Source organism: Mobula hypostoma, chromosome 3 (assembly GCF_963921235.1).
Source record: "Mobula hypostoma chromosome 3, sMobHyp1.1, whole genome shotgun sequence".
Taxonomy (NCBI): domain Eukaryota; kingdom Metazoa; phylum Chordata; class Chondrichthyes; order Myliobatiformes; family Myliobatidae; genus Mobula; species Mobula hypostoma.
This window is the reverse complement of record NC_086099.1, coordinates 226,675,677-226,690,884: the sequence shown is the minus strand read 5'-3', so window position 1 is coordinate 226,690,884 and position 15,208 is coordinate 226,675,677. Positions and strand designations below refer to the sequence as shown.

Below are 15,208 nucleotides of genomic sequence, written 5' to 3'. Positions count from 1 at the left end.
CTCCTATCAGATTTCTGTTCCTTCAACCCTTTAACTCTTCCACTTATCTTCTCCTAACTTCTTAATTCATCCCTCTTTTCCCTACCCACCCAACTCCCCCCTTAGCTGGTTTTACCTCTCAGCTACCAACTTGTAATCCTTCCTCTCTTTCCCACCCCCCTCCAACCTTCTTATGTTGGATTCTTCCCCCTTCCTTTCCAGTCCTGCTGAAGGTTTCGGCCCAAAACGTTGATTGTTTATTCCTCTCCATAGATGCTGCTTGACCTGCTGAGTTCCTCCAGTATTTTCTGTTGGCCACTATATATCGTACCTGTTTACCAGCAGTGCTGTTAGGGAGGAAATTCCAGTGACGGTGAAGGAACAACAATGGATTGCTAAGTCAGAATGGTATATGGCTTGCAGGGAAACTTCCAGGGACTGGTGTTCCCCATATCTCTGCTAGCCTTGTCCCTCCAGTTGGTAGATGTTGGTGGGTTTGGTGAGCACTGTCAAAGGGGCCTTGCTGAGGTTGCCAGAGTACCTCCTACAGACGGTTATCGCTCTCTTTCAAGTGTTTATTCTCTTCCTTTTTTAAGCATTGCATTTAAATCTGCCTGGGGTCTTGCCTCTTGCTGGTGTTGTGGTGGCGATGAAGACTCTGCAGTGACTTGTGGAGCTTCTCCACTGACCAGGCAGCTAGTACATAGATTTATTGACATCGAGTATGACTTGGCCACTGCTGAGTCTCGTTCCTCACCCCAAATAAACCTCTTTCCTCGCCTCACTCGGTAATGCTACACAGATATTGTAGCAGTTGATGCAACACCTCATAGCACCAGTGACCTGGGTCCAATTCCCATTGCTGTCTGTAAGGAGTTTGTACGTTTTTTCCATGACTGTTGGGGAGGTAAGCGGAACACCTCAGGGTGTTGGAGTTCAGAGTTCAATTCTGGCATCCTCAGTAAGGAGTTTGCATGTTCTCCCCATGCGCACGTTGGTTTTCTTCATGTGCTCCAAAGACGGACCGCTTAGTAGATCATTTGGTCATAGTCCCAGAGAAGTTCGGTGCAGAAACAGGCCCTTTGGCCCATCTAGTGTATGCCAAAAGCATTTAAACTACCTACTCCTAATGACCTGCACCAGGATCATAGCCATCCAAATCCCTACTATCCATGTACTTATCCAAACTTCTCTTAAGCTTTGAAATTGAGCTCGCATGCACCACTTGTGCTGGCAGCTCATTCCACACTCTCATGACCCTCTGAGTGAAGAAGTTTCCACTCGTGTTCCCCTTAAGCCTCCCACCTTTCACCCTTAAGCCATGACCTCTGGTGGTAGTCCCACTCAACCGGTCATTGTAAATTGTGCCATGATTAGGTTGGGGTTTAATTGGTGGTTGCTGGGTGGCATGACTCGAATGGCCTATTCCACGCTGTGTCGCTGAATAAAATAGAAAATGTCAGTCGCTGTGACGGATGCACTGGAGGGTACAGGGACCAACGTGATGTCAAGTGAGGTTGAACAATAACTCTTTTCTTTGTGCTTTTCAGGGATTTCATGGATCCTACAATGGACAGCACTAAACATATCTTAAATTATCTAATGCCAATTCTGGAGCAGGTGAAGCCAGATCTCCACAACTTCATGCAGAGGTAAGCCTGGAATTGTATCTCTCACCTATCACCTGCCAGCTTGTACTCCATTCCTCTCCTTCCCCTCCTTCCCCCACCTTCTTATTCTGGCTTCTGCTCCCTTTTCCAGACTGCAGTTTATTCCCCTCCATAGATAGTGCCTGACCTGCTGAGTTCCTCCAGCATTTTGTGTGTGTTTCTCAAGACGTTAGACAAACTTGTTTACTCTGGAGCGTGGGAAGCTGAGGGGAGACCTGACAGAAGATTATATAATTAGGAGCAGCGTTGATGGGGTAGACAGTTTTAATGTCCTGGTTAAGATTTCTACTGCTAATGCTGTGGGGTACTTCATTTAGTAGTTTTCTGTCAAAACAGTTTGTCATGCTGGTAGAATGTTTTGGTTTCAGCTAAAGATGAGGGACTCTGATGTTCAACTTCGGAATGTTGTGACAGCCATGCAGGATGGTGGAATTGGCAGAAGGTTCCAGAGAGCTGAGCAGAGAGATTTGTGGTAGACACTGGTGAGGTTTGTGATCTTTTGGCGGGAGCTGTGGAGTGCGACACAAGGGAACATGCTGCAGAGTGTCCCCATTGCATGGAGTGTTTTGTGCAGATGAATGGCTCCCGGGGGGAAGGGCCAGTACTCCTGAGAGAGAGTCAGTTTGTTCAAGTTGGACTTTAAGGGAAGTTCAGAATGTGTGTGCTTCCGTGCAGACCGTGGGTCCAGCGCGCGAGTAAAGGACAACTTCAGTATGAGCTCCAACAGTCTTGTGCACATCGGACTGGTTTAGCTGTGATAAGCCCTTTCATTTTCTTTTTCTTTTCTTATTGACTGATGAGCTGAAATTTGTAAATACATTTCCTTTATAATTTTATGTGATGCAGAGTCTATTATTTCTGGCTAATGGACAATTCAGTATGGAAGCATTTAAAATACATTTGCTCAAATCAAGATTTTTTAAATCTGAACAGCGCAATGTTCCTATTTGGATGAACCCAAATCATACAGACCCTGGACATATATTGTTTTGAAGCCTTCTCACTGCAGGGTCTTGTGGCTGTTAGTGGAGCTAGCTGGTAAGCCGAGTTTGTATATGAGCTCGGGGAGAAGGTTACGCACTCAGGGTAGAAGTGTTAAATACAGTTCAGCATGTGGTTAAGGTATGAGAGGGAAATATTAAAGGAGATTTATGAGGCAAGTGTTTTCTTTACACAGAGTAGTGGGTGTCTAGAACAAGCTGCCGGGGATATTGTGGAAGCAGATACAATAGTGAACACGAGATCCTGCCGATGCTGGAAATCCAGAGCAACACACACACAGAATGCTGGAGGAACTTGGCAGGTCAGGCAGCATCCATGGAGGGGAATAAACAGTCGACGTTTCAGGCTGAGATCCAGCATTTATGATAGATAAATTTAGGTAGTTGTTTATTTAGGTGTGATAGGCATTTAGTTGGGTGTGGTGGGGTGGAAATACATTTCTACCAAGGAGGTGGAAGGCGCTCCTTCACTCTGCTAGCCTACAGGTCACCCTTGGACAAGGTGTAGCACCTGCTTAGCCCTTTTCCCGATCAGCGTCATGGGATCGTGGGGGTGGAAGAAGGCAATGACAAACCACTTCTATAGAAAAATTTGCCAAGGACAATCATGGTCATGACCATGATCGCCCACATCATACGACATGGCACATGATGATGCTGTTGGCACATGAATATGCAGGGAATGGAGGGATATGGACCACGTGCAGGCAGAAGGTTTTAGTTTAATTTTGCATTGTATTCAGCACAGACATTGAGCCAAAGGGTCTGTTCTTGTGCTGTGCTGTTCTACAATGGGATTCTGGTTTAACATCTTGTCTGAGAGACATCTCCTTCGATAGTGAAGTTCCTCCTCAGCGCTGTGGTGGAGCCTCAGCCTGGGAGTGCCACGTTAATGTAGCGGTTAGCGTGATGCTGTTACAGCTGGGGCATCAGAGTTCAACTCTGACGCCATCTTAAGAAGTTTGTACGTCCTTCCCATGAGCGTGTGGGTTTACTCCACCGCACCAGTTTCCTCCCTCGGTCCAAAGACATACCGTTTAGTAGGTTAATTCGTCATTGTAAATTACCGTGTTTAGGCTAGGGTTAATTAAATGGGCCGGCTGGTGGTGTAGTGGCATCAGCGCCGGACTTCGGAGCAAAGGCTCCTGAGTTCAAATCCAGGCGGCTCCCTTGCACGCTTTCCATCCGTGCTGGGTTGAGCGTCGAGCTAGCAACTCGGCTTCGTAAAAATAAGAAAGCCTGCTAAAAAAAAACACCGTCATGACAGCATCCTGATGACTCCACTGGGAATTAAGGGCTTTCTTCTTCTTCTTAAATCGATGGGTTGCTGGGTGCTGTGACTGTTGGGCCAGAAGGGCCCGATCCCCTGTATCGGTAAATAAATAAATAGATAAACGATGTGCCAAGATCTCTGAGATGTGCTGTTCATCAGGAGAGGTGCTGTGTGTGGGTACAGAGGGACTCACAGTGACTACTGTCAGAATCAGGTTTATTATCACTGATATATTTGTGAAATTTGTTTTGCAGCAGCTGTACAGTGCCATATATAAAATATACGATAAATTACAATAAGAAATAATTATTAAAAGATAAGTAACAAGTGCAAGAAGATAGCAAAGGATAGTGAGGTAGTGTATGTGGGTTCGTTGTCCATTCAGAAATCTGATGGTGAAGGGGAAGAAGCTGTTCCAAAAATCCTGAGTGTGAGTCTCAGGCTCCTGTACCTTTTCCCTGATGTTAGCAATGAGAAGGGGGAATATCCTGGGTTGAGGGGGTCCTTAAGGATTGATGCTGCCTTTTTGAGGCATCGCTGTTTGAAAGTGTCCTTGATGCTGTGGAGGCTAGTGTCCATAATGGAACTGGCTGAGTTACAACTTTACAGCTTATCCCAATCCTGTGCAGTGGCCCCTCCATACCAGACGGTGATGCAATCAGTTAGAATGCTCTCCATGGTACATCTATAGAAATATGTGAGAATCTTTGGTGACCGACATACCAAATCTTCTCTAACTCCCAACGAAATGGAGCTGCTGATATGCCGCCTTCATGATTTATCAATACATTGGGCCCAGGATAGATCTTCAGAGATGTTGGACTCCCAGGAACTTGAGTCTGCTCACCCTTTCCATTGTTGACCCTTTGATGAGGACTGGTGTATGTTTGCTTGACATCCTTTCCTGAATTACACAATCAATTCCTTACCGTTGTTGTGTGTGATGTTGTTGTGACACCACTCAACCGGTTGATCTGTCTCACTCCTGTCTGCCTCCTCGTCACTATCTGAGTTCCTGCCGACAATAGTTTATGTCATCGGCGAATCGATGGATGGCGTTTGAGCTTTACGTAGCCACACTGATGTGGGTGTAGAAAGAGTAGAGCAGCGGGCTAAGCACGTATTCTTCAGGTGCATCTGCCATGATATTAGTACATGGCTCATCTGTGGAGAGTGTTAGGAGCACCAAGTTTCAGGAGTGCACATACAGTAATGGAGGATCTCATTGGTCCCTCAACATTACCTCAAGAAAACATCAGAAATAGGAGCAGGAGTCGGTCATCTGGCCCGTCGAGCCTGCTCTGCCATTCAATAAGATCATGGCTGATCTGGCCATGGACTCATCTCCACCTACCTCCCTTTTTCCCCATAACCCATAATTCACCTACTATGCAAAAATCTATCCAACCTTGTCTTAAGTATATTTACTGGGGTAACCTCCACTGCTTCATTGGGCAGAGAATTCCACAGATTCACCACCCTCTGGGAAAAGCAGTTCCTCCTCATCTCCATCCTAAATCTACTCCGCCGAATCTTGAGACTATGTTCCCATATAGCCTGTGTTCCCAGTCTACACTAGCCAAATCCTCCCTCATCCCATTGTAGGCATAATACACTGATTTTAGATCAAACTATTGCATCCTCCATTTGTTTGAGAAACTCAGTCATACTGTGATCACTCTTTCCAAGAGGATCCCTAACTACAAGATCTCTAATTTTACCTGTCTCATTGCACAGGACCAGATCTAAGGTAGCACGTTCCCTTGTAGGTTCAGTAACATGCTGTTCAAGAAAGCCATCATGAATGCATTCCTGTGAAGTCCTCCTCAAGACTGCCTTGACCAACTTGATTACCCAATCTATATGCAAGTTGTCCCCCATGATAACTGCTGTTCCATTTTTACATGCCTTATATTTCTGTTTATTGCCTGTGTCACTGTAATGTCATTATTCAGTGACCAATAGACACTCCCATCAGTGATTATTTTTTCCCTTTACTATTCCTAATCTCTACCCCGATGGATTCAACATTCTGCTCCTTGGATCTTATTTTCTCTCACTATCACCCTGGTCTTACCTTTAATTAAGAGTGCTACCCCACCTTCCTTACCTTTCTGCCTATCCTTCCATATTACCTGATATCCTTGGATATTTAATTCCCAATCCTCTCCACCCTGTAACTACATATCTGTAATGGCCACTTAATCATACCCCTTTGCGATGATTTATGCCACAAGTTCACTGACCTTGTTTTGAACACAACGGGCATTCAGATAAAGTGATCTTACACTCATTGTGCTTTTTAATATCTTGTAATCTTTTTCTCGTTTGCACTTGACTTTTCTTTACTCCACTCTTACGTTTCTCTTTTTTCTTTTACTTTATCTTTATCCACACATTTCTTTTTACTTTATCCATACTTCTCCAATCTATTGAACCCACCCTCCTACTATTTAGCTTCAAGCCCTATCTACAGCCCTAGTTATGCAATTCGCTGGGATCCAGGTCCCATCAGGGTTCAGGTGGAGCCCGTCCCATTGGTATAGCTCCCTCTTTCCCCAATACTGGTGCCAGTTTCCCAAGAATTCAAACCCACTTCTCCCACACCAATCCTTAAGCCTCACTTCTAACACTCTGATCTTCTTGACCTTGTGCCAATTTGCACATGGCTCAGGTAGAAATCCAGAGATTACTAATTTTTTGGTTCTGCTTTTTAATTAGTCCCTAGCTGCTCAGATTCCCTTAGCAGAATCCCTTTCCTCATTCTACCTATGTCATTGGTACCCACATGGACCATGACAACTGGATCTTTCTCCTCCCACTGCAAATTCCTCTGCAGGTCAGATAAGATGTCGTGAACCTGGGCACCAAGCAGGCAACACAGCCTTTGAGACACTCTATCCTCGCGACAGAGAACTCTGTATATTCCCCTGACTATATTATCTGCAGTTGCCACTACATTTTTCTTCTCCAACACCCCTCCAACCCCCCCGGAATGGCTTCCTGAACTGTGGTGCCACAGTTAGGTTGCTCATCCTTTCTGCAGTCCCCATTCTCATCCACATTGGGAGCAGGAATCTCAGACCTTTTGGACAAGCTCAAGGGCTGAGGCTCCTCCAGCACTGTCTCTAGGATCCCACTTCCCACCTTGCTCGCAGTTACACCCTGACCACAGACTGAATTTGAGGCAGCTAATCTAATGGGTGTGACTGCCTCCTGAAACAAGAATCCGGGTAACTCTCCCCCTCCCTGATGTGCCACGGTGTTTGAAGCTCAGATTCCAGGTCATCAACACTGACCCTGAGCTCCTCAAGCAGCCAGCACTTGCTGCAGATGTGGTCACCAGGAACCACAATGGGGTCCACCGGCTCCCACACCATGCAGCTACAGCACATCACCTGATCCTGCATCATCCCTTTATTTCATTAGCTGTAATTTAGTGACTTTTTGTTCAACCACTACAAAAGCCTTACCTGCTACTTACCTGTGCCTCCTCACCAAAGCCTCAAGTTCCCACTCCTACACTGGTCCACTCACCAATGGCCGCTCCGCTTTGACCCTGCTTTACTTTTATTTGCTCCTGCTAATGAATTGCGAATTGATTATTCCACCGCTAATGTGCTAAGCCCTGCGAAATGCTCCTTTGTTAAACTCTTCTCCCTGACTTGTGCGAAGCTCTCTCTGCGAATCGATTGGTCTGCCACTAATTTGCCGAGCCCCGTGAAATGCTCTTTTTTAAAATTCTTCTCCCCAACCTGTGTGAAGTTCTATCTCTGCAAATCGATTAGTCCACCACTAATGCACCAAGCTGTTGATGAATGAATGAATTAATAGGCTACATATTTAAGATAATTACAATTGAATACTTAGCCAATGAGAAAGTTGACAAACCGTTAGTTTAGCTGCTATACCACTTTCTGCCAGTGACTGTGAAAAATACGTGAATTTGTTAGAAAGTACAAATCTTACAAAAAGTATTATTTTAAAAAACAGTGGTTTCCATATGTGTGTATGGTTGAATGACAATAAACTAAACTTGAAATTGAAGTGTTAAGCTGTTGCAGTCTCTACTTGAGAATAGTTTGGCCTGCTGGTGTTCGTTCTCCAGGGTGATTAGTAAACAGAAATATGAGAGACAGATGTGAAATGAAAAGAATTATTTAATTAATCCAGAATCTGCTCCAAATATCTAACTCACTGTTGGCCTCTGGTGTGAAAATCTGATACTGCATCATGTAGGACATGCTTTAGGGTCCGAGAGCAATACAGCACCCTCCCCTGTTTTTGGACTACTCTATATTGGGGAAAAGACTTGCTGTCTACCCTATCCATGCCCCTCATTTTTGTTTTAACGCTCTTATCATGTTGTCCATCATGCTTCATAAGTGGCAAAATGGGGCAACAAAGAGTTCAACAGTCATGAGGTAATGTTGCAGCTCTATAAAACCCTGGTCAGACCCTACTTGGAATATTGTGTTCATTTCTGGTTGCCTCATTGTAAGAAGGATGTTTGAAGCTTTAGAGGGGTTTGCAGAGTAGATTTACCAGGATGCTACCTAGATTGGAGAACATGTCTTAAGAGGATAGGTCGAGCGAGCTGGGGCTCTTCTCTTTGGAGAAAAGGAGGATGTGACGTAACTTCATAGACTGGTACAGCTTGATAACCTCTGTACCTCCTTCTGCACAGGAAGACCACAGTCAGTGTAGATTGGAAATAATACCTGCTCCTCGCTGACAATCAACACTGGCATGCCTTAAGGATGCTTGCTTAGCCCACTGCTCTATTGTCTCTAGACCCATGACTGTGGCAGAATATCGAGTGGTGATGAGGAGGAATCCAGCACTGAGATGGACAGCAGGTTGGGTGGAGTCGCAGCAACAAACTTGCTCTCAGCGTTAGTAAGACTCAGGAGTTGATTGTGGACTTCAGGAAGGGGAAGTTGAGGGAACACATGCCAGTTCTTATCAGGGGATCAGCATTGGAATGGGTGAATGGTTTCAAATTCCTGGGTGTCAATGTGTCTCAGGATCTATCCTGGGCCCAAAATATTAATATAATTACAACAAAGGGAAGACAGGAGCCATATTTCATTAGGAGTTTGATGAAATTTGGTGTGTCACCAGCGACACTCTCGAATTTCTGCAGGTATACTGTGGAGAGTATTCGTAAGTAGGGGCTGCTGCCTAGGATTAAGATGAGCTGCAGATAGTTGTAAACTCGGCCAGCTCCATCATGAGCACTAGCCCCCCCCAACATCGAGGACACCTTCAAAAGGGGGCGTCCAGCATTAGGGACCCCCATCACCCAGGACGTGCCCTCTTCTCATTGCTACCAGCAACGAGTAGCTACCGGAGCCTGAAGACACACACTAAACATTTCAGGAACAGCTTCTTCTCTGCCATCTGATTTCTGAATTGACAATGATTACATGAACGTATTGTTTCTCCCCCTTTTTGCACAATGTATTTAATTTAATTTTTAAATTATGCCTATTGTAATTTATAGTATTTTTTAAACTGTGTACTGCAATGTACTGCTGTCATAAGACATCAAATTTCACAACATAGGCAAGTGATCTAATTCTGAGGTGTACAACATGATAAGAGGCATAGATAGACAGAAACTTCTCCACTCTCCTGTCAGGTAGAAGGTATGAAAGCCTGAACGCACTTCTGTTAGAAGGCTATGAAATAATTCCCTACTTACAATAAGATAGACTATTGACCTTACAATCTACCTGTGATTTTTCACTTTATTGTCTGCTTGCTCCACTTTCTCTGTAACTGCAACACTTTAGAACAGAGAACAGTATAGCACAGTACAGGCCCTTCTGTCCACAATGTTGTGCCAAGGTCAATCTGACACTTCCCTCCACGTAGCCCTCCATTTTTCTTTCATCCATGTGTCTGTCTAAGACTTTCTAAAATGTCTCCAATGTGTCTGCCTCTGCCACCACCCCGGTAGCATATAAACACCACTCTCTGTGTTTATATTTAAAAGAAAACAACAAACCTACCTCTGACGTGTGTCTGGGTCTCCATCCACAAGAACTGAAGTGTTGGGAGGGGGAGGAAGCTTGTGATTTATGGCTCTTTTTACCCCATCTTAATCCTGAATTTTTATGTATTTTTTGTGTGACTATTTCCTTGCTACCCTCTATGTACTATGTTGTACTGTGTATGTTTTGCACCTTAGCCCTGGAGAAACTTTATTTTGTTTGGTTGTGTTTATGTTTGTGTTGAACAGTAATAAAACTGAACACACTGAACTTAAACTTGAACTTGAAATATTTTGAGCTTATTTCAAGTTCTCCTCGGATGCAGTTTCAAAGTGTCTCCCCACCATTCCGCCCCTCTCGCCTGCCCCCTTCCCCTCTCCTCCTCCTCCTCCTGTCCTATCCCGTCCCCTTCTCTTCCCCTCTTCCTCGCTCGCCCCCGTCTTCCCCCCACCACCTCCCGTCTTACCCTGCCCCCCCCCCCTTTTGCTCCCTGCTGCCCGCCCTCACTTTCAACCTAGAACAGGCTGTGAGGTTTGGCCCTAGGTTTTGAGACGTCAGGTCTCCATCCTGTGGACAATCCGACCCAGGGACTTCAACATTGGGTTCATTAGCTGTAACAGATGTGAAAGCTCTGTGTATGTTGTTTCTCACTTTCTGTGGCTGAAGCTGTCTTGGGTCTCCTCATTCAGGGCCGAAGTTGGCACCATCTTTGCCCTGAGCTGGCTGATTACCTGGTATGGTCATGTTCTCTCCGAGTTCCGTCACACCGTCAGGCTCTACGACTTCTTCCTGGCAAGTCACCCACTGATGCCTGTCTACCTTGCGGCAGCGGTAGGTAGTGTTGTATCCCCACACTGTTGCTGAGCACCCAAGTGCACTGTTGCATTCCTGCATCATTGATGAGCAGCCATGCATCACCATTTGCTTGCACCCATGCGTAGACTTGCATCCTTGCACCGTTTTTCTCAGCGCCCGCATTGGTATTGCTACCCTGTACAATTTTGTGAGCATAGTACGCAGTGATGCATCCCTGCACTGTTTACTTGTCCTCATGCATAGTGTTACGTCCTTGTATCGTTTTCTGAGTGCACCCACATGTGGGGTTGTAACCCTGCACCATTTGGTGAGCATGGACTGCAGTGGTAATGTGAACTAAGTGTTGTGCAAAGCACATTTGTGAGACTGATTTTTATTTCAGATTGTGCTGTACAGGGAGCAGGAAGTTCTCAAGTGTGAATGTGAGATGGCGAGCGTCCATCAGCTTCTGTCCAAGATACCTCACGACCTTCCTTACGAGAAGCTGATCATCAAAGCCGAGGAGCTGTATTGCCACTACCCACCCGCAGAGCTCGCCAAGCAGGCTGCACTCCAGTTTCACAAAAGGCAAGGCTTTCCCTTTCACCAGTATCCTTGGGTGTCTCCAGTGCTACGGCAAGGCCAGCTAAATATCCGCGCTTGGAATAAGCAGAAAACATTAGGGCTACTCAGCAGGGTAACAGTGCTTGCTTATGGCAGGATTATTGATGAACTGAGGCTTTATAAGTCCTTAGTCAGACCACACTTGAAATAGTGTGACCAGTTTTGGGCCTATTATCTGAGAAAGGATGTGCATTCATTGGAGAGAGGCCAGAGGAGGTTGACAAGAATGATCCTGTGATTGTAAGGGTCAATGTATGAGGTTTGTTTGATGGCTCTGGGCCTGTACTCGCTGGAGTTTAAAGAATGTGGGGGAGGGGGAATCTCATTGAAACCTGTCAAATGTTGAAAGGCCTAGACGGAGTGGGTGCGTAGCGGATGTTTCCTGTAGTAGGGGGGTCTGGGACCAGAGGGCACCGCCTCAGAGCAGAAGAATGTCCCTTTAGAACAGAGATGAGGAATTTCTTTAGCCAGAGGCAGATGAATCTGTGGAATTCATTGCCACAGATGGCTGTGCAGTGGAGGCAAACAAGGTGCAAGGTTAAAATGAGGTAGACTATTGGTTTATTATTGTTTCATGTACCAAGATACAGTGAGAAACTTGTCTTCTGTACTATTCATACTGATCAGATCATTACACAGTCTGCTGAGGTATAACAAGGGAAAACAACAGATTGCAGAATGAAGTGTTACAATTACGGAGGACGTGCAGTGCAAGTAGAAACGTCTCTTTCCGTAGATGCTGCCTGGCCTGCTGAGTTCCTTCAGCATTTTGTGTGTGTGTGTTGCTCATGTTTGCAGCATCTGCAGATTTTCCACTGTTTGTGAGGGGAGAAGAGAGAATGTCTGGCATGAGTGGGGTCTGTGATTACAAACAAGAGAAAATATGCAGATGCTGGAAGTACGAGCCAGACACATAAAATGCTGGAGGAACTCAGCAGGCCAGGCAATGTCTAGGAAAGAGTACAGTTGACGTTTTGGGCGGAAACCCTTCGGCAGGACTGTGATTATGTTGGCTGCTGCACTGAGGCAGCAGTAAGTTTAGACTGAGTCCATGGAGGAGAGGCTGATTCCCGTGAAGCACTGAACTGTGTTCACATCTCTCTGCAGTTTCCTGTGGTCAAAGTTCAAAATAAATTTATTAACACAGTACACGTATGTCACCATATACAATGCTGGGATTGGTTTTCTTGCGTGTGTAGTCAGTAAATCCGAGAAACACAATAGAGTTAATAAAAGATTGCAGCCAACAGGATGGACACACAACCAATGTGCAAAAGGCAACAAACTGCAAAAGTCAGTAAGATTAAAGAACTGATTGAGGACTTCAGAAAGGATAAGATGAGGGAACACACGCCAATCCTCAGAGGGATCAGAGGTAGAGAAGAGTGAGCAATTTCAAGCAGTTATACTTTCTGGCTGGTGGTGTAGTGACATGAGCTCTGAACTTCGAGGCAAATGGTCCCAGGTTCGAATCTGACTGGCCCCTTGTTCACTTTCCATCCGTGCTGGTTTGAGCATCAAGCTAGCAATTCAGCCTTGTAAACAACAGTCAAATGCAAAGAAAACAGCAAAAAATGCCGGCTGATATGCCACAAGGTGTGAAAAGCAATAACAATACTTTTGATGATGCACTGATTTGCCACTTTCTGGCTAAAGTAATTCCACCTCATCTCTGTTCTCAATGACGTCCTTGTATTCTAAATCTGTATCCTGTAGTCTCCGTCAGACCATAAGGCAAAGGAGTGGAATTAGGCCATTCAGCCCATTGAGTCTGCTCCGCCATTCCATCATGGCTGATCCCGGATCCCACTCAACCCCATACACCCACCTTCTCGCCATGTCCTTTGATGCCTGACAGATCAGGAAACTATCAACTTCCACCTTAAATGTACGCACGGACTTGGCCTACACCGCGGTCTGTGGCAGAGCATTTCACAGGTTGACTACTCTGGCTAAAAAATTCCTGCTTACCTCTGTTCTAAAGGTTGCCCCTCAATTATGAGACTGTACTCTCTAGTTCTGGATACCCCCATCATAGGAAACATCCTCTCCACATCCACCCTATCTAGTCCTTTCAACATTCGGTAGGTTTCATTCTTCTAAATTCTAGCTAACAGTCCTCATATTTTAACCCCTTCATTCCCAGAATCATTCTTGTGAACCACCTCTGGATTCTTTCCAATGACAACACATCCTTTCTGAGATATGGGTCCCAAAACTGTTGACAGTTCTTGAGGTGCAGCCTGACTAGTGTCTTATAAAGACTGAACATTATCTCCTTGCTTTTATATTCTATTCCCCCTTACCAACATTGCACTTTTCTTCCTTACCACAAATTTAACCTGTAAATTAACCTTCTGGGAGTCTTACACAATGATTCCTAAGTCCCTCTGCATCTCTGCTGTTTGAACCTTCTCCTTATTTAGATATTAGTCTGCACTATTGTTCCTTTTACCAAAATGTATTATCATACATTTTCCAACACTGTATTCCATCTGCCACTTTTTAGCCCATTGTTCCAATTTGTCCAAGTCCTGCTGCAATCACATTACGTCCTCAGCACCACCACCCCTCCACCTACCTTCGTGTCATCCACAAAGCCATCTATTCCATTATCTAAATCATTGACAAACAATGTGAAAAGTAGTAGTCCCAATACTGACCCCTGAGGAACACTACTTGTCACTGACAGCCAACCAGGAAAGGCCCCTTTTATTCCCACTCTCTGCAACCTGCCTCTCAGCTATTCTGCTATCCATTTCAGTATCTTTCCTGTAAAGCCATAGGATTGTATCTTGTTAAGTAGTCTCATGTGTGGCACCTTATCAAACACCTGAAAATCCAAGTAAATGACATTCACTGCCTCTCCTTTATCCACACTTGTTACTTTCTTGAAGAATTCTTGACAGATTTAGATTTTTCAGAAAGGACAGGGAGGGAGGCAAAAGAGGGGGGTGCGTGGCACTGTTGATCAGGGATCTCCCAGTGGCCACACATCTTAATTCCACATCCCATTTCCATTCTGATATGTCTATCCACGGCCTCCTCTACTGTAAAGATGAAGCCACACTCAGGTTGGAGGAACAACACCTTATATTCCATCTGGGTAGCCTCCAACCTGATGGCATGAACATTGACTTCTCTAACTTCGGCTAATTCCCCACCTCCCCCTCGTACCCCATCCGTTATTTATTTATATCCACACATTCTTTCTCTCACTCTCCTTTTTCTCCCTCTGACTATACCCCTTGCCCATCCTCTGGGTTTTCCCCCCTCCCCCTTTTCCTCCTCCCTGGGCATCCTGTCCCATGATCCTCTCATATCCCCTTTGCCAATCAACTGTCCAGCTCTTGGCTCCATCCCTCCCCCTCCCACTTTCAAATCTCTTACTAACTCTTCCTTCAGTTAGTCCTGACAAAGGGTCTCAGCCTGAAACGTCGACTGTACCTCTTCCTAGAGATGCTGCCTGGCGTGCTGCGTTCACCAGCAACTTTGATGTGTGATGCAAGTTGACTCTGTAGTTAAGAGTTAAGAAGGCATACGGTGCATTGGCCTTCATCAACCGTGGGATTGAGTTTATGAGCCGAGAGGTAATGTTGTCAGCTATTTAGGACCCTGGTTTAGACCCCACTTGGAGTACTGTGCTCAATTCTGGTCGCCTCACTACAGGAAGGTTGTGGAAACCATAGAAAGGGTGCAGAGGAGATTTACAAGGATGTTGCCTGGGTTGGGGAGCATGCCTTATGAGAATAGGTTGAGTGAACTCGGCCTTTTCTCCTTGGAGTAACGGATGATGAGAGGTGACCTAATAGAGGTGCACATGATAATGAGAGGCATTGATCATGTGGATAGTCAGAGGCTTTTTCC

At 45.4% G+C, this 15,208-nt stretch overlaps 1 protein-coding gene across 1 annotated transcript in view; it reads left to right on the top strand.

The window, feature by feature from the left end:
- zgc:63863 (uncharacterized protein LOC393372 homolog) overlaps nucleotides 1-15,208 on the top strand; it is a 42,568-nt gene that overhangs the window by 19,133 nt on the left and 8,227 nt on the right. Inside the window, exons 5-7 of the mRNA XM_063044665.1 lie at nucleotides 1,530-1,631; nucleotides 10,612-10,753; nucleotides 11,121-11,305. Of these exons, the coding sequence (XP_062900735.1) occupies nucleotides 1,530-1,631; nucleotides 10,612-10,753; nucleotides 11,121-11,305 (429 nt within the window). The remainder of the gene's footprint in view (nucleotides 1-1,529; nucleotides 1,632-10,611; nucleotides 10,754-11,120; nucleotides 11,306-15,208) is intronic.